The 26,539-nt window shown below is 42.0% G+C and overlaps 1 protein-coding gene across 1 annotated transcript; it reads left to right on the plus strand.

Moving 5' to 3' along the window:
* Window positions 1–20,030: 20,030 nt before the first annotated feature.
* Window positions 20,031–22,174, plus strand: NR0B1 (nuclear receptor subfamily 0 group B member 1; the record flags this gene model as incomplete). Its single annotated transcript, XM_082491278.1, has 2 exons — window positions 20,031–20,610; window positions 21,930–22,174. The coding sequence occupies 2 exons, from the start codon at window positions 20,031–20,033 to the stop codon at window positions 22,172–22,174; spliced, it is 825 nt and encodes a 274-aa protein (XP_082347404.1).
* Window positions 22,175–26,539: the final 4,365 nt, after the last annotated feature.

Genomic DNA, 26,539 nt, shown 5'->3' on the forward strand with positions numbered 1-26,539 from the left:
AGATTCATAGTCTCTCTATCCATGATAACACTAAGTTGTTTGAGACAGTAAGTGAAACACTCACTATGGTCCCGCTTCAACAGTGATGCATGATGTAGGCCGCGTTTCTCTTTACACAGTAATGACAGGAACATATTACTGTCTACTAACTGAAAAATGGCCCAGGCACTTTTTTTTACTGATGAAATTTTTTTGAAGGAGTAAAAAAACAATTCCCCGTATTGTAGTAAGACAAATCGTTTTGAGTTAGGCTGAGATAGGCCTGGCCGGAGAAAAGCAGGGAAAAGCAGGCTTGAATAGTGAAAGCTACAGAGAAGCTGGAACTAGGAATCATAAGGGAAGAGAAGGCAGAAGATAGTATTACTGCGTTGCTTTGTTTTCTCATTATCGCTAGATATTTCAAGTCAAAATCCAGGAAGCAAATGTGTCTGACACAAGAAAAAGTCCGGCTTTTTCACAATACTTTCTCAAAGACTATAAACAATATTTGTGGCACACATCATTCTTGTTGATATGGTAAAAATGAAGAATCTTAATTCCACTACAGGTTTTCCAACAACTGTATTAACAATAGGAAAGAGGAGTCAGACTTACTTTTTATTTGTTTGAGCATGTAGAGAAGAGCTGTCTTCAAAAGGAAAAGATTTAACAAATTAAGTATAAAAGAGCTTGAAAGGAAAAGAAATCCTCTAGACTTCTATTAAATCCATGAGAAAAACTATCAACAGCATCACTAACACAATAGTCCCTGCTCAGAACAGAACAGAACTCTGGGACAGAGTCAATTCCTTCCTTATGTGGAGACACAGAGGAAAAGAAATACTCTTTCACTGAATCACAGAGTTTCAGAGTTGGAAGGGACCTCTAGAGACCATCTAGTCCAACTCCCCTGCCAAAGCAGGATTGCCCAGAGCACATTACTCAGGACTGCATCCAGGCGGGTCTTGAAAATCTCCAGAGAAGGGGACTCCACCACCTCCCTGGGCAGCCTGTGCCAGTGCTCTGTCACCCTCACCGTAAAGAAGTTTTTCCGTGTATTTGAACGGAACTTCCTGTGTTCTAACTTGTGCCCATTGCCCCTCGTCCTGTCACTGGGAACCATTGAAAAGAGCCTGGCTCCGTCCTCCTTCAACCCACCCTTGAGATGCTTGTACGCCACAATAAGGTCTCCCCTCAGCCTTCTCTTCTCCAGGCTAAAGAGTCCCAGCTCTCTCAGCCTTTCCTCATAAGGCAGATGCTCCAAGCCCTTAATCATCTTAGTTGCCCTTCGCTGGACTCGCTCCAGCAGTTCCCTGTCCCTCTTGAAATGGGGAGCCCAAAACTGGACACAGTATTACAGTTGTGGCCTCACCAGTGCAGAACAGAGGGGGAGAATGACCTCCTTCGACCTACTGGCCACACTCTTCCCTAGGCAGCCAGGATTCCATTGGCCTTTTTGGCAAGGGCACATTGCTGGGTCATGGATAATTTACTGTCTACTAGGACCCCCAGATCCTTCTCCTCAGAGCTACTTCCCAGCAGGTCCGCCCCTAACCTATACTGGTGCTTTGCATTCTTCCTCCCCAGGTGCAGGACCTTGCACTTGCTTTTGTTGAACCTCATTAGGTTCTTCTCTGCCCAGCTCTCCAGCCTGTCCAGGTCATGCTGGATGGCAGCACAGCCCTCTGGGGTGTCAGCCACCCCACCCAGTTTGGTATCGTCAGCAAACTTGCTGAGGATACACTCTGTCCCCTCATCCAGGTCATTAATGAATATATTGAACAAAATTGGACCAAGTATTGACCCCTGGGGGACACCACTGGTTACAGGCCTCCAACTAGACTCTGTGCCACTGATCACAATCCTCTGACTTCTGTCACACAGCCAGCTCTCAATCCACCTTGCTGTCACCTTGATGTCATCTAGCCCATACTTTCTCAGCTTCCTAATGAGGATGTTATGGGAGACAGTGTCAAAAGCCTTGCTAAAGTCAAGGTAGATGACATCTATGACTCTCCCCTCATTCAGCCAACCAGTTATAACATCATAGAAAGCTATCAGATTGGTCAAGCATGATTTCCCCTTGGTAAATCCATTTTGACCACTTCCAATAACATCCTGTTCCTCAACGTGTTTGGAGACCTTGGTTTGACCCTTGGTCAATCCATGTTGACACTTCCAATAACTTACTGTTCCTCAATGTGTTTGGAGACCTTGGTTTGACCCTTGGTCAATCCATGTTGACCACTTCCAATAACTTCCTGTTCCTCAACGTGTTTGGAGATGACATCTAGAATGAGTCGCTCCATCACCTTCCCAGGGACAGAGGTGAGACTAACTGGTCTGTAGTTCCCTGGGTCTTCCTTCTTGCCTTTTTTGAAGATTGGAGTGATGTCAGCCTTCCTCCAGTCCTCAGGCACCTCACCTGTTCTCCATGGCTAGCAATAACATCTGCCAGCTCTCTCAGCACTTGCGGGTGCATCCCGTCAGGGCTCATGGACTTGTGAATGTCCAGCTTGGCCAAGTGGTCTCTGACCCGGTCCTCCTCAACTGAGGGAAAATCTTCCTCTCTCCAGACCTTCCCCTTTGCCTCCAGAGTATGGGATTCATGAGGGACAGCTTTAGCAGTGAAGACCAAAGAAAAGAAGGCACTCAGTAACTCTGCCTTCTCTGTGTCTTCCAGCACTAGGGCACCTGTCTCATTCACCAGCGGGCCTACATTTTCCCTAGTCTTTCTTTTTCTATTGATATACTGAAAGAATCTCTTCTTATTCTCTTTAACTGCAGTGGCCAAGATGAGTTCTGATTGAGCTTTGGCCCTTCTTATTTTCCCCCTACATAATAACTTTGTTATATCTTGATAGTCCTCATAAGTTGCCAACCCCCTTTTCCAGAGAATGTAAACTTTCCTTTTTTTCCTGAGGTCCAGCCAAAGCTCTCTATTTAGCCAGGCTGGTCTTCTTCCCCGTCTGCTCGTTTTTCAAGACATGGGGATGGCCTTCTCCTGTGCTTCTAAGAGCACCTGCTTGAAGTATGCCCAGCCTTCCTGGGCACCTTTGCTCTTCAAAACTGCCTCCCAAGGGACACTCTCGACCATGCTCCGAAACAGGCTAAAGTCTGCCCTTTGGAAGTCCAAGGTGGCAGTTCTGCTGGCTCCCCGCCTTACTTCATCAAGAATTGAAAATTCTATCATTTCATGATCACTCTGCCCAAGGCGACCTCCAACCTTCACCAGCTGTGTTAGGAAGTTGACTTCCACGCACTCCAGGAACCTCCATAACTGTTCCCTCTCTGCTGCGTAGTATTTCCAGCAGACATCTGGGAAGTTGAAGTACCCCACAAGAACAAGGGCAAGTGATTGTGAGACCTCTGCCAGCTGCTTATAGAATACTTCATCGGCTTCTACATCCTGATTAGGGGGTCTGTAACAAACTCCCATCATGATGTCTGCTTTGTTGGCCTTCCCCTTAATTCTTATCCATACACACTCAACACTGTCATCCACACTGTTAAGTTCCAGACATTCAAAACTGCCCCTAACATAGAGGGCCACCCCACCACCTCTCCTTCCTTGCCTATCCCTTCTGAAAAGTTGGTAGCCATTGATTACAGCACTCCACTTGTATGTGTCCTCCCACCACGTTTCTGTGATGGCAACTATATCATGGTTTCCTTGCTGTACAATGGCCTCCAGCTCCTCCTGTTAATTCCCCATGCTGCATGCATTAGTGTAGATGCACTTCAGCTGTGCTAATTGTCCTGCCACTTTCCTGGGGGAACAAGCCCTAATTTGCACCTGATCATGCTCGGACACTACTTTAGTTACCAAATTATCACTACCCCTCATGTCTTTGCTGCCACACAATTCGCCATCCCCCACCATCACTGAGACAGGCTGCAAGACCTTGCTAACACTTTTACCCAGAAGCACTGGTACGCTGCTCCCAGGCATCACTTTTATAATCCTCTTTGTTACTGAAAAAATCACATAACAATATTTTTGGCCAGTGACATGCAACAGTTGTTCCCAGAGATTTATATCCAGTGAGAAGAAAGAGAAGTTAGTTCATTTGCTCTTTGCATGGAGACTAACTGAAGTATATGGCCTTTATCCTTCCCAAACCTGAATGCAGGAGCATTACTCTTTACATACTTATGGCAAAGTCTTGCTCATCTATTTTTCTTCAGAGGAAAGGCTAAAGGGAGAAAAAAGTAATTATAAACCAAGAGGACAAAAAAATAGTGAATTCGCTTCATGAATCTTCTTAGTACAATTTAACCATCAGTTGATTAAAACTAATTGTATGTGTAGACATAAAAGCTAAAGACAGCATGAAACTGCAAAAACAGATTCTGAGGTACCTTCTGCCTCCCTTAGGTCCTTAGCAGTACAAGTAGTATTACAGATTTCAGAAGAAAGATATGGAGCACAGGTAACTAGATGTGAGAAAAGTCAGCCTTAAAAAACAGAAAGGAAAACTAAGTTTTTGAAATATGAGAATTCTGCAGGACAAAAAGTACACTCAAAGGGAATGGATTTCATCTATACACATTTACAGAGTATGCACATCTATAGATCTCTCTCTATATAATTATGTACATAATATATGAACATATTTTAGAAAACTGAAAATAAAGTCCTGTCAAAAACAATCTAAGAGGAATGAAGTGCTACGAAGACAGAATGGGAGCAGGAGAAGCAAGACTGAACCCTGAAGTGTACAAAGCATGCAAATAAGACAGTTGCATTGCCTTTAATAACAACAAGCTGTAACAGCAAAGAACGGAGACAAACTTGTCAGCTTTGTCATCTGAACTTTGAGATGCAAAGAGTGTTTTCAAGGTCCTCAGTGTGGATGCATACTCCAGCTGAACCCTGAATCCAAGGCACAATGCGGTTGTTTCAAGACATGTTTCAATCCTAAATCATGCCCTCATTTCCAGTGCCTAGGCTCGGTGCTCTGTGGCACCAGAGCTCGAGGACATAGAGGAGTTTGTACTGGCTGCTCAGTGTAGCTGCTGAAGCTATCGTCACGTTCTTATTTCTAATCAGCCTAATGTGTGGCAGAAGCAAGGCCATTTGTGTCAGACTCTCTGTAACCGCAGGCCTGAACATCATATCGATGATAAACTTTCGGAATTAGTAAAATAAATGTGCGCACAAAACCAGCCTCTGCCAGCAGTGCTGCAAGTGCTGCAACCTGTCAGCTATAGAAATGCGTCTATTATCAGTTAAAAATCAATACTGCCAACCATCAGGGTGGAAAGCATCCAATTAAAACAAGTGAGAACATATGAGAAAGTACGTTATTTAATTTTAGTAAATTATCCTTTCTTTAAAAATGAACTTAATAGTCTGGTCAGGGCAAAGATGAACACAGATTATTTGGTATACTATAGACATAGCCTAGTGCCACTTAAATATGGGGTGGGGGAGAAGTAAAATTTATTAAATCTCTAGCTTATCTATTAGTGATCTTGGATTTTTTCATACATAACATATTGAAGTGTTTCTACAGTTCTGAATTCTAAGTAGCAGAATAGTCTAATGTTGTAATGAATATGCAAGCTATGCAGAATGCGTCTTCTGCATTCTTTTGCTAGAGCTTCTTTTGCTCTAAGATCCTTTTTGTGCCATTCCCATCTGTTCCCAATGACTGAAGCCAGGGCAGAAAAAGCCCAATATGACAGGTAGATTTTCTCTGTTCCACTGGTGAAAATGTCTCTTAGCAGAAGCACAGCCAAGAATTTAGGAATAAACCAAGTCAAATATCCAAATCTGTTTGCAACATTTGGTTTGAATTTAGGTATTACAGGACTAAATTGCAAGGCTATGATAAGACTTGAGCTGAGAGACAGAGGTTTATTTTAATTTACTTAAGCCCCAAAGGCACATTCTCCAACGTTCTAAATTTTCAAACATTATGCTCAGATCAGATTTCTTGAATTCATGGAAGATAATCATATGCCTAAAGTTAAGCACTGACAGAACTTTCCACGGGTTTGGGCCTAAAGTAATGCAGTTAACAACTGTGATAAAACACAGAATGTGAAATGTAAAACTGGGGACTAACTTGACTCCATAAAGGTAGGATGCAATTTATATGAACACTGGTCAAGCTTCTGTTGTCCCTGATTACTGGCTGAGCACCTTTTAGGACTTAGCTCATCTATAACCTTTTTGTATTGTACAGATTCTGAATAAATCAATAAAAGAACTCACCATAACTACAGGATTAAGTAGAAACTAATTCAAAGACATCAAAAATATTAGCCATAAAATAAATTATTACTTATTGAGCGAAAGGAATGGATGGATGGATGGATGGATGGATGGATGGATGCATGGGTGGATGGATGGATGGCTCAGAGTCAAAATAAAATGAGCTAGAGGGCAAATCTAGGTGTTCACAACCTTTCAGAACAACTTTGTAATAGAACTATTTGTCTGAATCACACTGCAGGTCATGAATTGTTCTTCAGTCACTCTTGTTATCACTCTTGTTATCCTGATGGGTTTTTCCATCACTTCATAAAAAAATCTATTTTCTGGGGGTTAGTTTTGGTGGGTTTTTTTTTGTTTGGTTTTTGTTTGTGAACAAATGAATCTATGTTGCTCTGTGATCTCTCTAATTGATTAGAGTGTTTTAAGAAAGTAATCAACTTTTCAGCAGTCAAGAGATCTTGAACTTTTCAATTCATTAATACATTCATGATCTGTTTCAGAAACATGTGCATTGTTTCAGAATGGATAAAGTACATCTCTATGGTATGAATACATATGAATACATATTTCCGAGGCAAATTTAATAACATCCCTGGCATATAAATCTGAAATTTATGGAAATTGCTTCTTTTCTCTTGGCATAAGCAAAAAAAAACCTAAGAAAAAAAAGTTAGTTTGCTTCTTGAACTAGATTTTCTCCATTGCCCTGAGTTAAGCACTTAATTCTCAGCACCAGGAAAAAGGACTAAGCGTGTAAGACCATATGAACATAGAGGTAATAAAACTACTTAAGGTAGTTTTTTCCATAAACTGTACCAGTTTATGGAAAAAAGTCAACAGAAGAATTCACTCAGAAGCACTCATTTAAGGGTGAATTTAATGGAAATAAAAAATTGCATATATTTTTCTGACTATCTGATGTTCAATTAAAAAAAAAACAGATATATCTTACACACAATGAAATACTACATAAATCTTTTGATATTCAGCAAACAGTCTTATCTAATGGGAAACTGTAGATATACTATGACTATACAAATTTTGCTCTGTCTATTTATTTTACCCATCTTGTTCCCATTGCCTTCTGCGTGGCTCTTGGCCTGCAATGAAGAAGCTAAACATATGTAAAGTTGCTAAAGCAAAAAGCAATGTGTTTCTTTACATGTAACTCCAGGATTCATTATTTTTATACCTGTTTTCATCAGTTCACTATGGCACTGTTAAGCTGTACTGTTCCACTGACAAAAATCACTGGGCTGAGCAGAGCTACATGCCCTGACAGTAGGAATGTGATCTGCAACAAGGGTATCATGCAGGTACAGCTTTAAATTTGGAAAATAAAGTCTTCATTAACCTACTATTTATCACTGAATTAAAACACTTAAGTTTTCACTCATTTTTAACAATCGAATAAAGGATAATAGCATGCAAATTATGTGGATTAAGTTGGCTTTGTTTTCCAAACAGTGTCCTTGAGGATATTAAGCATATGCTTATTTTCAGCATAATCCTAGGTTTCTGCATTTGAAAATCTCTGTTACTTAGTCTTCTTCCTGTTTCTTTATGTTTTCATTTAACTTAAGCAACTTAACACAAAGAACTAAAATACCACTCTGATGGCTTTAGATGATTATGAAAGAACAGGCCATGAAAGAACAGGCCGGCCTATCCAGATTTTCTAACCATATATTCTTCTCCCTGGCCTCTCTGCCCCAGGAACACTACATTTTTTCACAACATGTGACACAGACATGAGATAGCATCTTGTATGTTTTGGAGAAAACTGCTACAGATACGACTGGATCCTGAAGTTAGGGACCCTGTAATGGCTACACAAGCATTTTCAAAGAATACTCAGGCTTTAGAGAACAAACACCTGCATGAAACCACCATACACAGAAATAACAACGATACAGGAAAGTGGAAGGGGAAGTTTTGCAGAATTTAATCTGCCCTGGAATATTTACTGGGTGGAAAAGACTCTGGCACATCATCATCAGAGGACTAATAAGCCAATGCTCCTGACGGTGGTACTAGAAATGCTGATTACTCCATTGATGCTAACTTCCACTGTTTCTTGGAAAGCGGCACTTTGATCCAGAACATTTAATAGTCAGCATGATTCAGACCTTTGTGAATAGTGCTCACATTTCTCAATGCTTCATTGATGAGGAAATTGGCTGACCTCTGTTTCAGCTGATTAGAGAATCAAGTTTCCAATTTGTTTTTGTATGTTCAGCCAAACGAACTTACCGTATTGAATATGGCCTGTGATATTTTAAAATTAAGGTGTATGCTATGCCTGGTGGGGAATGGGGAATGAAGCAGGGAAGCCGTAATATGTGGGAAGAATCATAGCCTCACTGAACCTAGGGGAAAATTTGCCGCTGGCTTAAAGCAAGCCATAATTCCACTGGGAGATTTACTTCCCAATTCTGTTTTTTATTTGCTAAATAACCTCAGGCAAATAATTTCACATCTTTGTTGCTTGTCCTCTCTGGCTTTGAGTCAATTGTGATAGTCCCTGTGCCAAGCAGTTGACAGTCTCTTACTACTAGCTACAGAGTTCCTAAGCACAATGGCACCCTTATCTCAGTCTTTAGTTATCATCCTACATAAATGATAATACAAAAGCAGACTGTATCAGGAAATCCATGAGCACTCTGTATTTTCACTGAGGCCAGTTGCAGAGTTGCTGGGGATAATGATGAGTACTTTCACATGAACCCTCACTGAAGAGAGCCTTTTGGTAGCTACAGACAACAGCAAACACCTAATATAGAACACTGCAGTACTCTGAGACGCATGGCACTGAAAACAGCGTATTGATAGAGAACCTATAAACCAGACAAGGTGAGAGAATTGAGAATAGGCTCTCTCACTACATTCTTTCCCTTGCACTTATAGCACAGATTACACGATATGTCTGTTTCTGTGTCACAAAGCCTACTGCATGTCAACGCTTACTCAGGGCAGGGCAATTTAGGGTGACAAGTACTACTTGAAATATGTCCTTTAACTTTCCTTAATTGTCAAACTTTAAGAGTTATCTTAAATTTAATTTTGTTGCATTTAAGGTCCAGCATTACGATGATATAATTTATTTTGGACATTACCGGTGACATTGTTCTGCCTGTCAATGGAAACATGAAAGAATATCATTATAATGAATATCCATGGACTCATATAAATCACTCAAAATACTTCAGATATGCATGGAGATTTTCCATTGACCCTGTAATGACTTTAATAAAACTGTTTCAACATGAGCTGTGTCAGCAAGAGAGATGTGAAATGATGGTGTTTCAGCAACATCACCTCAGCTTTTAAATGTTTTGGAAAAACACTGTTAATTTTCTTTTAGTAGTGTATCATCCTTCCCAAATTATAGTACCAGTACAGCATAGATACCATATGCCAGGAACACATGGGATTTCCTTTTGATATTGCTTCATAACATCAGGGACCTGTAGTTATTACTTGGATCAAATCAAAGGTATTAGGAGTATGTCTACTCATCAAAATGAAGACGTGAAACCACTGTAGCTTTAATTTAGCCATAGGAATGAAGGTAATATAACTGACAGCTTGGAGGACTTCGATAGTGACTGTCATTTCCATCATGTCATTGCTACTCCTTCTAGACTTACTAAAACTAAACTTGTTTAATTTTGTGAGGTGGATAAAACCCTAAAGGACTTTCTTTGAACAGTCAGAGGTGCTGAAATGTTACGTCATCCCTAATACTGGTGCAATTCCAATAATTAGAGAAGAATGCCAAGAATTCAGCATCTACTGCAGAAGCGAATCAGACTCCAAGACCTTTTTCCAAGACCTTGGAAAAAAAACACCACTCACCCAGTTCCAGCTATAGTAAGGTAATTTCTCTCTCTCCTCTTTCTGTATTTTTAATTATAGTCTGACCTGCTTCAAAGTGAACTGCTCTTTGCTTACCAGGAAAGACTGGTAAAGACTCAGGTTGGCTATGACATAAACTTTTATAAGAATTGAACTGTTATGGGATTTGGAGGTGGAAGGGAAGAAGACTGTTGAGAGGAACAGGAGGTTTCCAGGGAGCTTCTGGGATTTGTGTGTGTAAAGGACTAACCCTTGTCAAGTTTGGTAAAGAAAAGCACATGAGTTTGCTTTAAGAGAAGTAAAAAGAAGCTACAAAATAACAGATTAGGTTGTATATGCTATGTGGGAACTATTATTGTAAGGACAGAACATAGGTAATTAAAAGTAAAAAGTCATACTTCAAATCAAAAGTAAACATGGCTATTTTACTCCAAACTATCCCTCATGCAATTGGTAAAAGCTTTAGATATTAACATCTGCAATCATCAACATCCTCATTTCTCATTTTCAGACCATGCTCCTGAAATTCTGAGATTAAAAGACTAAGGGAATGATGTGATTTAGGGTGTTACAGGTGTACGGAGAAAACTTGACCTTGAAAAGAGTGAAAGATTTAATCTGAATATGTTTCTGGATGCAAGAAAGAGACAATGAAGTGTCAACGACAACATTTTGGATTTTTGAGTTGTTTTTTTTTCTGTCGTGGATCCCCCGCATGGTGCATATTGGTAAACAAAATAAATTATAAACGTGTGAAAGAAGGAATTCCCAATCTTCCTCTTCTAAGGTAATCACATTTTAAAATGCCAAAACCTGGAAAGACATGCCTTGAGATGGTAGCAAACATAGAGAAATAGCGAAATAGTCACATTCTAGTGAAATTTCACTAGAAACAGAAGGGTACATCAGGCATGGTTTCCACAGGCTAGAAGGAGAAAATGAAAATGCTTTCTTCTCTAAATCTAACTCCCTATCTTGTTTCCAAACCCAAACTAACCAACCTCCTAACAACAGGTTACCAAAAAGAAGAATAAAGGGAAATACATTTATCAATCTTTCCTATTTCTATGAACCAACTGTCTTCATTCTGTCTGACCTTGAAAGATGTCACTCCTCTTGCAAGCTCTGTTCTATTTTCAATTCTTTTTCCTTTCTCTATTTCTCAGCACTTCAAAATTTTACACTTCCAGACTTCTAAGCTAAAGTTGTCCTCAACATGCCTACTTACTGTCCTTCATTTTCTATTTCACGTATACATCTTATGGCTATTCTATCACCATCCAGCGGCAGTGGCTTTCATCCTTCTTTGCAGTGACCTATTCTTTTGCTCATTCACACATTTCTCTTCCATCATGGGTGCCTCTCACACAGCAACAACACATATGTGTTTCACTGTACCTTGCCCCTCTGAACTAAAGTCGCCAGTATGGACATTGGAGATGAACAATTTTTTGCTCAGTAACTTTTCTGTTCAATGCTTTGCATTTTCCCAGATATCCAGAAAAAAACCTTCAGCACACGATTCAGTAAAGATAAACAATTTTAATTCAATATTCAGTGTTTCTACCTTCTCCTTATCATGGTCACTGAAAAAGCCACAAACCCTTCATATTCACCAAATGTAGGAGTGTAACACTACTCAATAATACTAATTTAAAGCTAACTCAATCATAAGAATATTTTATTTTTTATTTCAGTTCACTGAACCAAAATGAAATGAAAAAGGCATATATATATATACATCATTATGTAGGCTCTATTTTATCATTGCTTCTAAGTGAATCCAAAAAAGGTAATACATAACATGCGTTATTCAAAAGTTAACATAATATAAATGGCATTCTCTCATGGAAACACACTAATTTCTATTTCTAAATGAAGTTTCTTTATTCTTCCTCTTCCCTTCTTATTCCTGCACCTTGGTGTCCATGGGAAGCAGCCTTCTTTCAGGAAGCAGCAGGAGCAGCCTCCTCTGCAAGGGAAGGTGAGCTGGAGGCTGAGGATCATGAGGCGGACAGGGGCTACTTCCTCATCGACGAGGTGTGCGTTCCCACAGTACCCCAACAAGTAGAGCAGAGCAGGTCCATATTGCAGTGATCAGCAGGAAAGCCTGTAGCAGGTCCAAAGTCAAGCCAGGACGTCAAGGCAGATGGGTTAAAGTCAGGATCAGCAAGTTACATGGCCAGGCACAGGCATATCTACAACATGTCTCAGACAAAGAACAAGAGTCTGAGCATAAAAACAACTCCTGAACAAAGTGGCTTCTCACAGTTCTGTCTCACATATCTCTGATGTTACAACTGACTTTGATCGCAGGCAGCTAAACCCTAAGGGTTGGGGGGAAGATGTTGCAGAACCTCTGCACCTCACTGAGGGCCATGGCACCCTGTATGCATGGATTAAAAGAAAAGCACAACATGGTGTGGCCAAGTCCCTGATCTGGACAACGTGAACAAGGGGATCATGGAATACACTGTAATATACCACCCTGTCTGGAAGCAGCCAAAAGTAACCACTCAGACACAACATTCTTTAGATTTCTGGTAAGGCATTTTCCTGAGGGACATGACATATCATTTAAAACATCAGCACTACACAGTACTGGACTTAACAAAGTCAAAAATGAAATGGACAAAACACACTTATCAAGAACAATATTTCCATCTCTAACTCAAAGGATGACTAGGCATTCTTGGATGACGACTATCAATGGTGATGAGGAGAAGTAATCCAAGGCCAAAAAATCTCTCCTCTTGGATTGATGGACCTGTTTATATGAAATGCATTATAATGCAGCCAAATGAAAAACTGAAACAAGAAAAAGGCATTTTACCTCTGTCAATAAACAGCTCTGCTGCGGAAAGAAGGAGATCAGAAAATTATTTAGGGAGTCTCATCAGACAAGCAATCTCACGTGAGTACCCAGTGCAATAATGACTCCAAAAGGCTAATATGATCCTTTAATGTATGAGGCCTAGAGTAATGAATGTGAGTTGGGGAATGACTATATCTCTCTCTACAACACTGGTGAGAACAGTATAGTTGGAATGTTCTGATGTTCACACTTCAAAGTGTGTTAGAAATTGGCAGAAGTGTTGCAATGGCCACAAAGGATATCAACGGAATAGGACTTAAGAGAAAAAAACCCAAACATTCAAAGTGTTAGTTTGCAAGCTCTGTCTATAAGCTAAAATCTGTTTTACCTATTAAAAAAGGAGTTGCTATTGGCAGGGATAATTCTTGTGTTCTTAAATTAGTAGGGAAATGTGTTCCAAGAGCCTCAGTTATAAGGTGAATCTGGAAAGTAGTAGCATAGTGTTAATTTTATATAGTATGAGTGATAAAAACCTGGATAAACAATCAGTGAATTGGTGGGGTTATATCTCTTGGACTGACTTTCTGAATGGAGATTGAATGGTTTTCTGCAGAGGCATAGAGATGAGCAGAAGTTGCATTTCAGTCAGCAAAAGCTCAGTGTTTAACAGTGCTTTTAGGAAGTCCAACAAGGCGAGCTGATGGTTCCAGACAACCTTAAATTCTCTGAATCTCAGACTAGCCAAGGATGTTGTCTGGCTGCAGCTGAGATAGATTAAGATGTTAGCACTTCTCACTGTACTTTGGGATATCAATGACTGCAAGTACACTAGATGTACCACCGTAACCGCTGGGTCACTCCCTAATCTAGTTTTGTTGAAATGATCTAGGTTAGCAAAATCCTTTCTTTAAAGAGGGTAAACCAACTGGATTATTTTGACAAAACCGAAGATGTAGTCTATCTCATCTGCCAGCAGAACAAAATGCCAAATGATTTTCCTGTTAGCTACAGAATGTGTACAGATTTAGAAACCTAGTGGATTGTGACTGAAGCAAAGAATGTAGCCAAAGAACTCCAGAAGTTATTTAAAGTTCATAAATATTTGAAATACAGATTTTAGGGTAAACCCATAAATCATTTATGCATCTGTCAAACTCAGGTATGAAGAAAGGTAAAAAGGAAATTAATACATTTTCTAACACCATAGCATGAACGTGACTGAGAAATTATATCACTGGTTCACCAGAAGGACGGTATTTTTAAATATCCAACTTGGCTGAAACATATCTGAATTAAAACCTATGGAAAGATGTATGGATTTTAAAAGCCCTCACATTGATTTTCAGATAAAATGCACGCTAACTTATAAGCTTATTTGGATGTAATTTTTTTATTAGCAGTATATCCTATGATATTACTCACAAATGTATTTGTGAACTTGTCAGTCTTAGACAATCAGCTTCAATAACATATGTATTTACACAGAAATTTTATCTTAAGAATTGGTGTAATGGATACATAGTGTCCTATGGCCACAGTAGTGCTAGAATGTGTTTTATTCTTTATGCCACAACCTTGAACAATGTATTAAAGAGCTTAATTTGCCATCTGTTTGCCTGTTGTTCACCCCTTGTTCTGTATCAGCAATGTAATCCTCAAGGCAAATACATGTAATAAGCTCAGAAATTGAAAGTTAGTTCAACGCTATTATTTTATAACACAATTCCCTTACACAAGTGTCATTAGCAAGAGTACAGATCATTTTCAGATGGTAATTAAAAAATTAATTTACAAACAAAGATTGCTACAAGCCCTCTCTCTCCTACCCCTATATTTTCTGCTCTCAAGCTTTAGGGTTTTACCCCCTGAAGGAGCAGTTCCACACTGTTGGTGAGTGGAATAATGGCTTGCAGCAGTGGTCCTGCTCTTTCCCCTTTCTCCTCCCACTCCTGGAAGGGAGATCAGGCCGCTTCTTTCCACCTGCTCTGGCACTGGTCTCATCCCTAGCTGAATGAGTTCAGTTCAGTAAACTGGCAGGGAATGACACGTCTTTTGTTGATGTGTTGGTTTTTTGCTGACTCAGCCAAGCAGAATTTTGTCATATCACGAGTGTTACAGCTTGTCCGACTGGGCAGAAACTTCAAAAGCATCACTGAAGAAGACAAAGCAAGGAAAGCACATTTGAAGGTACCTCATTTCTCTGCTACCTTTCTTGTAATGACCGTTATAAAAATGCTGCCAGCTTAGTAAAAGGAATTGGCTCACCAAGGAGTCAGATGAGTGCCAGAGCTGGCACAAGGAAAGCAGTGGCAGCAAGTGCGTATGCAGGAGTCGCCTCTTTCAGCTCAAATGAGCTACTAGATTGGCTCAGCCGGTCTTATGGGACTGCACCCATAAGCATGCCACACTGACAGATGTTTGGGAGCCGTATGAACTCACTTTGGACAAAAAAAGAAATGATTACTTACATTTAAATACTGTGATCTCCAGCCCCCAACAGCATACTTAAATGTACAGTCTTAGATTGCTGGTACCCACAGCTCTTCTTTACAGCAGAGGTCCAAAGGACCCCTGTTGTCGCTAACCTATTACAGCCCAAAGACTGATTAATCTTTTTTAATGGGAAGGAGCTGAGTGCCTTGAACTGGGAAAAGTTTACAGTGTTGCTTCTCTTCCCCTAATTTTGCCTCCCCAGAAACCTAGTTGCATTAGCTACAGTGAATTAGCATATGGGTGCAAGAAAAGTAGGTCTGGGATGTGTGAAGGCCTCCTTAAACTGGCTATCTGCCAGTGGAAATATGATAGTGAAGTGCATGGTCCAGTAACAGTAAATTTAAATTCAGAATCCCTACCTCTGTATCCAAAATGCCATGGTCACATGATGCAAAGCACTGATATGACCAATAAAATAAAATAAATTACAAAAAAATCCCTTTTGCAGACTCAGATTTGTTTAAGATACATTGAAAGGTTGTTTTTGCATCATTACAGTTTGTACCAGATTAGATATCACCTACTTTCAAGCAGCTGACATGAAGATCTAAATCTGGTACAAACTCTTTTTTTATATACTCTGGCTAATTCCATAAAAATGTCACCATATGCTCATCCTGATCCAGAACAAACACATAACTGCTGGGTGAGCTGGTGGCAAGGTACAGTAACACAGTCAAATCACAACCTTAGGGCAGCTGCAAAAGCTCTGTAAATTCAGTCAGGTCAGCATCCCTTGACCGGGTACACATCAACTGTCTTTGGCTCAGGCACCATCATTCAGGCTCGCAATATGATCCTCCCAAGGAATCCACTTCCCATCAAGGAAGGAGGCAACAGTGCCATGGGGAATACATGGTACAGCATACAGATAGAACATTGCTCATGGTGATACGTTTCCCTTAATGCCCACTTATTTTCAGGTAAACACCCCAATAAAATAGGGAAACTATGACTGGTGGTCAATCTAATGGACAGTCACAATTAGAAATGCATGAAACACAACAATACACTTACATTCCAAACCCTTGTTTTAATGGAGTATTTCTCTTCTACAAAAGATGTCTTGCTAATCATGTCCTCATAACAATATTCCACACTGAAAATTTTACTTTTCAGCACCTATACTGGGAGGAATAGTAGGTATTCAGAGGATATCAGGATCCAATTCCTCACTGGAAAAAAAGCTCTCTCAAGCTAACAGCGCCCTAAAGCACTGACGGCATAAAAACAAATGCTTGTTTGGTCTGGTTCTGAAACTGAAGTCTTGCCCTCTGGCCAAGAACCAAATGTGCTACCAGATGAGTGATATGGAGACACTGAAGAGCAACATGAAAGAGTAAGACTGCCAAGACTGCACAGTATCACCTTCATATCCAAGGCTTTTGTTTGACTTAAAAAAAAAAAAGGCACAATAAAAACCCGCAAACAAAAGCAACCAAAAAAGCCACAAACAAGTAATCCTTTGTCTGGAAGCATGTAAATCTATTCATGACTGTACCAGAAGCAGCTTGGTAACACTCACATAACATTATATCTTTCAGCAGAAATGGGACACGTCCACTTTTTGCTAAAAGTGTTTTCATGAATTTTCCATCAAAACACAATTACCTGTCTGTGAGGCATTTTGTTTTCTTTTTGGTTTTAAATGGAAAGTTTTGTTGCCTTTAATTTAGCTTGAATGATAAGGACAGGCAGAACCCAGAGTTGAAAATAAAGACATTCAAATTGTTAAATATCAACGTGAAAAACACTGATGAATATTTCTAGGACATTCTTGATATTTTAGCTGGGAAAAAGATGAGCTACCCTTAATAAAATACCATGTACATTAGGATACATTAAGATACACTAAGAGTTAGAGTGCTTACATGCACATATGAGAAGGAGGTACACTTATAGCTACAGTAATGTAATTTCGGGCACTGCATAGTAAATTGAGTTTCCGTCTTGGTATGGGATACCCATTTTGACATAGTTATCAAAGGCAAAGACTTTCTGTATAAGTTGGTTTAGAAAATTAACCATGTCAGTAAAATCATTATACGACAGTAGAATTGCATCTACTTTTGAGACTTGGTTGAAAGAGAAATGCCTTGCAAAATTAAACACCTGCAACCAATATTGCTACATCAGGAAAAATTTCTATTGTAGACATGGTATAAAAGTTAAATATTGCCTTTGTCTATGATTCTATGTAAGCAGCATCCTCCTGTCAGAAGCAGAACATTCCCACAATTAGGAGTCCAAGGTTGAAAATGCAAAGGCAACAATCTGAGTCTTGACTGTACCACGTTTTCACATAGATACCTTCCAAGTTACAAACTCTTAAAAAACGTAGTTGGATTCCACAGTCAGGCTAGTAATATGTCCCTCACGGGAGAAGTGGTACTGGAGCCAACTAGAAGTTTAGGGATGCTCATTTTCTAAAACTTGGCAAGGTTTCTCTTTGAAGTTAGTGAAACACCACCCCCCCCAAAAAAAAAAAAAGAGTCACTAAGAAGAAAAAAGACTCAAAAGGCAAAAGAAAACCCTCTAAAATCCTAACATAACAATGTTGAGAAAACACTGACGAATATCACAGGAAACAATCTAGAACGGCAAGGAAATGTTCTAGGCAAATAAATGAATGTTTTCCCATTACCAGTGATGCTATTCAAATGAAAAATTTGAATAGTTTGATACTAATAAATTTGTTTTGGAATTCTAAGCATTTTTTTTTCTTACAGGATGTACAGTGAAACATTGTTTTCTACTCCAGGGGCCCAACTGACCTGTCTGCAAACTGTAGACATCACTTCATCGGTGCAATGGAAGAGTTCCCCACTACTGCAAAGCCAATAAAGGGCTTTATCATATTTGAGTCTGGAAAAAAATGTCTTTCATTGGTAAAACCAAAGGTATAATAATCTAGATTTTGGACAACATGCATTTGGAAAACAAGGTTTATCTGAGGCAGCTAACCCACCAGTGCTTTATACAGCTTTATATAAAAGTGCCTTTTGTAAAGTATATCCCTTCTGAGTCCAATTGTGAAGAAATAATGAGAGAAATGACTATATGACTCTACACCTATGTAAGCTGATAGGGTAGGACTGACTTCACAGGGAAAAGAGATTGCTGAGATCCAGCCTAAAGCTATTTTGTTTCTAAGAAATCCAAAAAATAAAGAAATTTTAAATTGCTTTAAAAAAAATGCATACTTTTATTGAAAGAAAATGCAGCTTTCCAGGGGTGATTTAGACATCCCTTGGTAGCAGGTACTGATGGAGCTGGTACAGAAGGTTGCTTGCAACTGCCTACTTTCTCTATATCTGTGCCAAGGTTCTTCTAGATTACATGAAACATAAAATGTTTCTGTTTTAGCCCACATGCAGCAGGCAGAAATAACTTTTATTTTCTGTAGCAATTAAGTACTCCTCTCTGCTGTGTCTGCTTTTAGCTAGCCCAACTGAGAAAGTAAATATGCTTATTTTTCATTTAGGAGTAAAATCATATTTGGACAGTCACTATTCCCCTATCCCTCCTGTGTAAACATCAAGGCCTGGAAGGATTATTTCCTTGCTTTGGAGTCCATATGCCACTCGGAGATGAGTCTCAGAAAAGTGAGTACCTAAGTCTAGGAAGAAAGATTCACTTCAGGACAAGGGAAGCCTGAAAAGGAAATGAAAATGTTTTAAACTGATGGATGGAACAACGTGAGATGAGAAGCGTGCGCCATGCATTGCAAAGCAGAGGAAGGGAATTATTCATGGGGGTGGTTTCATAGGGGATCCACATGGATGCTGTAAGGGCACTAGCCCTAAGGCACCCTGACCGAGCCTTGCTCGCACCCCAACCCCACCCTAGTTTGGGCAAGAACAGGTCTGCTTCTGCCTCCCCACACAACAGCCCAAAGGTGTTAACTGGGCACATGGGGCATCACTCCTCAGGACAGGTATATGCAAAAGCCCTTGGTATCATTAGTTGCTTCTCCTTCTTCCCCTCCTGAGGGAATTATATTCTGCCCTCCCCTACACCTCTTCTCTCCCCTGCCTCAGACCGCTCGGTTACACACCGGGAGGGCCGCGCCGTCGGTCGCCATTTTGCGACGAGGCCCCGCGGGGTCTCAGGGGGCGGCGGGGGCAGCAGCTGACCCCTTCACGGTGGCGGCGCTCGGCAGGGCCCGCCTTGCCCTGCCCTGTTGAAAGAGGCCCGGGGTCACATAAATGGGGTTGGCAGCCCGGAAAGAAGTGGGAGAGCAGGGGCGTCCCGCCGCCCCGCGCTGGGCGAGGAGGGGGTGAGGAGGGGGCGTTTGGCCGCAGCCTATAGGCAGGGGCGGCAGGCATCGCTGCCTCCGGAGAGGAGGAGGAGGAGGAGGAGGGTTTCCTTTTTTTCTATTGTTTTTCCCCTCCTCTCTCTCTCTTTTCCAGCCAGTAAAGAGTGTCTGCCCCTTTGAACCGCTGGTACAGCGCCTGCGGCTGCACACACACGCGCACACACACACACACACGCACACTGCCTCCGGCTATAAATACGTTAAGAGCCGGGCAGAGGGCGATCAGTGCACGTCTCCCCGCGGGCCGAGGCGGCAGGGACGGCCGCGGCCCCGCCGAGTCTGCCAGGCGGCTCAGCTCGGCCGGCGCGGCCCCTCGGCTGCCGTACGCGCCCCGGGCTGCCATGGCCTGCGCGGAGCGCTGCCGCTGCTGCGCGGGCGGCAGGCGGCACGGCAGCATCCTCTACAACATCCTGCGGAGCGAGGAGCGGGCGGCGTGGCCGGCGGGGCAGGGGCAGGGGGCGAGGCCGGGGCAGGCGCCCCGCGGCTGCCCTTGCGGCGGGTCGCGGCGCCGGGTGGCCCTGAGGAGCCCGCAGGTGGCCTGCAAGGCGGCCTCGGCCGTGCTGGTGAAGACGCTGCGCTTCGTCCAGAACGTGCCCTGCTTCCAGGAGCTGCCCCTGGACGAGCAGCTCCTGCTGGTGCGCAGCTGCTGGGCGCCGCTGCTGGTGCTGGGGCTGGCGCAGGACCGGGTGCACTTGGAGACGGTGGAGAGCGCGGAGCCCAGCATGCTGCAGAGGATCCTCACCACCCGGTGGCAGGGCGAGCAGCCCCCGCCGCGGGCACCGGCACCGGCGCCGGGCCGGCCCCACCTGCCTTCGGCCGGCGAGATTCAGGCCATCAAGGGCTTCCTGGCCAAGTGCTGGAGCCTGGATATCAGCACCAAAGAGTACGCTTACCTCAAGGGGACGGTGCTCTTCAACCCGGGTGAGTGACCGGATGGGGCGGGGGGGGGGCTCTGTCTCACAGGGGGCCGGGGGGGGAGCGGGCTAACGGGGAGAGCCCGCCTGTATCCCCAGGGAAACGGGGCTGTCCCGGGGTTTTTCCTCGGGGATAAAGAGATGGTGGAAGAAGGGGGACCGCGCAGCAAGGTTTCACCCCACTGTCCCCTCCTCAGCGCCCCGGCGGGCAGGCAGGGAGCCGTTAACGGCCGCCCCGGCTGCCGTTACCGCCTGGCGGGGGTCCGGCTGCGACTGGTGCCGGGGGCTGGCGCCTTCCGCAGAGGTTTTCCGCGAACAAAACAAACCCGCGACAGTCGCTCGGGGGAAGTTAGGAGTCAGCAGCGCTTCCTCGTTCCCCGCCTCCCAGCGGGGCGCCTAGCGGCCTCTCCTCAGGGAGGAGGCGGCTGGAGCGGGCGTCACCGGCCCTCCGAGGGTGGCGGGTCGGAGCGGGCTCCCCCCGGGAGGTTTGCACGTCGTGGAAAGCAACCCAGGGAAGGCTCAGGGCTTCCAGAACAAAGTGCTGTTTCAGCTTTGTGTGTAGGATTAATACCGTGTTGTTTTTGTTTTTTTTTTTTTAACGCCTCCCCCCCCCCCCCATCATCTGTCCTTGTGGAGGCTTGCATAGGTGCAGCTCTACCAAGTGGTTGATTATCGTGGCAGTGACTGACCTGAAAGGTAGCTGGCAGGTTGGATACGGTGCTTCCTAAATATGCCACTGGCGTATGTAACAGTGGGGTATGGCTCTTTCTGCGGTCCCACAGGCAAACAGGCTGAAAAGGGGAAATTCTGCACTCTGTCCTTCAGTATCCTTACTATGGATCACCAGGAAACTTGCAGTCATACGGAGTTAATGCTTCTTGCCAGTTGTAATCTGGAGCTACTCAGAAACAGTTGTTAAAAGATGCCTAAATGTGAGCATTGTAGAAGTGAACAAGTTAACAAGTTATCTTTACTGTCTTCCCCGCCGTTTACAGATTGCATTTGTCACTCTAAAGGTGTTTTGGAGAGCATTCTTCAATCGAAGCTTTTGTTTTATCAGCTGGGTCATCTAACACTTAAGTGAATGTTGGCAAATGCTGTAGTGAAGAAGAGTATTGAATGTGCAGAACACCAACATGATAAGGTTCTGAACTGCCCTATAAAATTTGTCATGTTGATTCTGCATACAAGAAATCTTACAGCAATTTCATTAGCTTCATTTCTTAAGTGATAAATACAGTCTGTAAGCTGTTAGTAGTTGTTCTGCAAGAACGTTGTTTTCTAGACAAAACCTATGTAAACAAAATAATTTATTTTTCTTTTCAGATCTACCTGGACTGCAGTGTACACAATACATTGAAGGACTGCAGAGGGAAGCACAACAAGCTCTAAATGAACATGTCAGACTCATTCACAGAGGTGATGAAGCCAGATTTGCCAAGCTGAATGTTGTTCTATCCTTGTTAAGATCTATTAATGCTAATGTGATTGCTGAACTATTCTTTAGGCCCATCATTGGAGCAGTGAACATGGATGACATGCTTTTGGAAATGCTTTGTGCAAAATTATAAAGGCGTGTAAAATAATGAAAATAAATCCAATGCAAAGGAAGCCCTAGAGCAGAATAGTGTAAAGTACTGTAAATAAACTAACTTATTGTTTTTACATAGATAGTATTTTTGTATTCCATAATAAAATATTCTTCAAGTTCTGAAATTAACTTTTATTAAACACTGTTTTTGGAATAAGATTACAGTCATCAAAACAAGCTTTAAGGTTGTGGGGAATGTTCATATCCAAAGTCAACTGGCTATTCTTTTACCATGTCTCTGAATAAAGATTGCACTTACTATACTGTACTTTCAAGGTGGGTAATCCCTGCTTTTTCAAAATAAGCAGCAGTCTAGGTTTACATTTTAAACATAGTTGACATACAGAAGGGGGAATGAACAAGCCATTTACTTCACATATCTCAGTAATATTTAAATAGGGTACTGTAGTCAGTTCTGCTCATAGTTCAAATACTGGCTGTATCAAAGGCTTACTGCAATCAGTGAACTACTTCTATTGACTTTAACAGAGTTGAAGTCTATGAAGGATATTAAAATAATCACCTAAGGTTTTCTTCCGTATGAGGAACACAGAATCACACGTTAGGAATATTTTGAGACTTGGTCAACTCTAACACTTGGAGTAAAACATTCCATTCGACATATGTTGGGCTCCAGGAGAACTCTATTCCCCAAAACAAGCAAACAAAAGCACCTCTAAAAAAATCCAAACAGCAAATACTGAGTAGGGTAAGGAGAACTACTGGTGTACACTCCCCACTTTGCTTTTCATCTAGGTAATTGCTAGCTAGGATTTCAAAAGCTGGATTCTTCAGACTACTTATAGAAATACAAAATTATTGTACTGAAACATGGTGTACATCCATCAGAATTTGTCAGCTAGCATGAAGATGTCTTAATTAAGCATCGAGCTTACACATTTTTTTTTTTTTGGTCTTGGATTTGATCCGGTATCCCAAAGCAGTTGTGTTTATATTGAAAAAAAATCCTATTTTAAAAGGGTAAATCAGTGATTTAAGGGGGATTAGTTTGATAGTTTTCCTTTCTCTGTGTGCCATTTTTCTAGCCTTTTCCCTGGAGGATATAGATAAGAACGGAGAGAAAAATGTGACAGTGTTGCCAAAGTAAAAGATACCAGTAACTTTATGTATCATTCACATATATATTAACAACTAGCAATAAGAGGTGTTTTTTAAAACACAGTCAATAAATTTGAGGCAGTTACTGTCCTTAATAGGTGTGCTGGGGAGAGAGGAACGAGTTTGAAGAGCTTTCTTGTGCTGCCACCTTGCGCAAAGGATAATCACAGCTCCTACACTCAGGTAAGGAGCAGGGGGGACTCTTGTTGTCTTGTACCTACCCTACCTTTGGAGAGGTAGCCAAACATTTCTAGGAGGACAAGTTCATCTGTAAGCATTGTCATGGAGATCTGTAACGCCGTGGCAATAAGAATCTCACCATGGACTAGGCTACTGTCACTAAGCAAACAAAACAAAGCAAGAAACACAACCTCCATCCTGAAAAGCAATGGTATAGCTTAAATGCACACTCTTCTGGTGCTCACGTAAATCTGTGTAGGGTTGTGTGCCCTAAGGAGCTCCCCCAAAATTCCAAAGGACAAAAAGTATGTCAGTAAGGTGCTCTTCATTACCAGTCCAGACTTCAGACCAGTTCCAACCATAATAGAGCAGGCTTAGTCTTTGTGTTAAGTTGATGCTTTTATATGTACACACACATGCATGTAAACATATATAGCAAATATAAACATTTACATATGGAGAATATTTACTGTGTATGTATAAATGTTGTGTGAGTTTACAGTAGCTTCTGAGCTTATCTAACATCTCTCTAACATAAATATATGTATACGTTTCCCTCTTTCTCTGTAAACAGCATATGAGCTTACAATAGTTAGCTTTCAAGGATTCCTGACAAAGAAATCTCTTCACAAAAGCACGAAGCATGATGGTAAAACATTTAAATAGTGATTGGTGGCAGAAGATTAATCTTGAGTAAGGACTTAAAAAAAATTAGTCAATCTCAGATTAAAACAACTTAATTGCCACTGAGAATTTGTTAATACGCACACTAGTGTTCAGTCTTCTGCTGAGTGGCAGAAGAGACTTGTTGGCAGTACTCCTAACAATGAATTGTAATAGCTGAACCTTGCTCGCAGGCAAGGATTTTCAGCTGAACAATCACCTTGAGACAGTTTGGATCTGTTGTGCCACTAAAACCAAAATGTTTTCATGACTCAGGTGGACCTGCTTACATCTCCAGGTTTGATAAGCAGGAATAGCCCCCTCTGAACAAATTCTGTGTTCTGCTCAGTTTTCTGAAGTTTTCATGAAAAATATTGCTTCTGTACACAATGAATCCACCTTGAACTCGCTGTACTCTATCATATTTCTTTTGGACCAGCAATAGTGTTAGTCATTTAGCTGTTGTCTATTCAAATGGAAGCACCTGCGAACAGTAAGTAGGAAATCTAAATGGAAAAAACAATTTATCAAGGCTTTCTGCGGAGAATTGGCAAAAAAGGTGTCTCTTCATAGGTCAGGGTAACAGGAATGACCGAGCAAGAAAATAAAAAAAAGACTTTTAGGAGGAACCAAGCTTAAGACTTGGAGAACTGTGCAGGAATAGGAGAGAAGAGACTGGTATGGTTCTGAAACAGAAGGGTGAAGGGTCTGATTTTAGTGTGGGGACAATGTGTCAAGAGCTGACTGGAAGCAGGTGGAGAGAGACTGTAACTCGCAAGACAAGCCAGAGCTTGAGCAAAAGGGTGCCTGTGGGAGGACTCTGTGTCAAGGCCAGAAAAAATTGCAGAGCATGGAAGAATCTACCCCAGAACCTGACACAGAGGACGACATGGGCATCCTCACCAATCTGCTGGGACTGGTTGGCCTGTTCTCTCCTCCACTGGTGCCACTGCTGAAGAAGGGACCGTAGTGGCAGCTATGTAGGTGCGGAGAGCAAGCTGCTAAGCCTTTGTGAGCATATGATGCTCACAGAAGTAAGCAAAACTACTCTGTTGCCCCAGACCTTTGACCATGGGGTGCTCTACAGCACAGTTTTCTACTGGGTAGGAGTAGCATTGGGCTAGATCCTTTTCTGCCCCACCTCTGTCCTGTGCAGGGTGGGTGAACTCTGAATTGTATAGCCGACATGGCCATGGCCGCCACTGTGACACAAGAGGTGTCTCTGGCAGTATGGGTAGGACAACCCACTGGAGGCCTCAGTCAGGCAGCAGAGAAGGGAAGGCTGAGCACAGGAGAAGGATGCAGCCATGGTAATGTAGCCTTTACTAGATGGAGTGGAGATCAAGACCCTCCCACAGCTTTGGGTGCCCAAAAGGGTAGTGGGTGAGACCTCTGTCCACTATCAGGGACTTCTGCAGAGGTGACAGCTTGCCTCCAGCCCCATCTTCTGCTGAGCAGTGCTGTGCTGTGAGCTCTCCGCCATCAGACGCAGCATAGCATTTCTCCTCACGCTTTTAAATGTGCCAGTAAAGACTACTTTCCTGTTCAGATATTAACGTGACTTCTGAGAGTTTTTAAGCATTTTCTCTGTTTGCTCTCCGTCCCTGGCATGAATCTTCTCATAAGCACATTTATTTTTTTTCAGCCCTCCAGGATGTTAGAGACGCTTTAACTGCGAGCAGCCTCCCAGGCAATTTAATCCTGCAATCCCCGCAGTGACCCTTTTGGTTAGATAGAAGCAGTGCTGTACGAAAAGCCCTTCCCACCCACCTCAGCGCAGATGCCCGTTGCTTGTGGGTCAGGACTGCGACACCAGCAGTCTAGACACCAGCTCCTAATCACAAAGCACCATTCAGCAGAGGTTACCGCCACGCGATAGCCTTTTCTCTGAAGAGATCTGAGAAAGGATAATTTAGAAACCAGCTTGCATTTTTTTTAGTAAATATAGCTATGAGTGTTTCTTTGAGATAAGGAAAAGCACGGCGTTTATTTATAATCTTACCTTTTCAAGTTTAATATACAACCTTTGTTTGGATAGTCTTTCTAACAGTTTATTTTAAACTTTGCAGCAGTTTGCTGTTGTGGATAGGCTATGAATGCTGTTAATACCTAATAAGCAGTAACTTTGCTCCCAAAGGTGTGGATCTGCAACTTAAATTTTCTTGTTTTGAAGTGGCCTCATGTCCTGGCTTGAATTTATTACGCTGTCTGTCATTTTCATTTCTCTTCAAAGACAGAACTTACTCCTCTAGTGGATCTTGTGGGCATTGCAATATATGGCAAAAATTAAAATAAAATAAATTAAACTAAACTAAACTAAAATGTCGGAAAGCCACTTGGTGATCTGTTTTTCCTTTACTGAAAAAAAGTCCCAAACAGTCTA

Source organism: Vanellus vanellus (assembly GCF_965231255.1).
Source record: "Vanellus vanellus genome assembly, chromosome: 1".
NCBI classification, from domain to species: Eukaryota; Metazoa; Chordata; class Aves; order Charadriiformes; family Charadriidae; genus Vanellus; species Vanellus vanellus.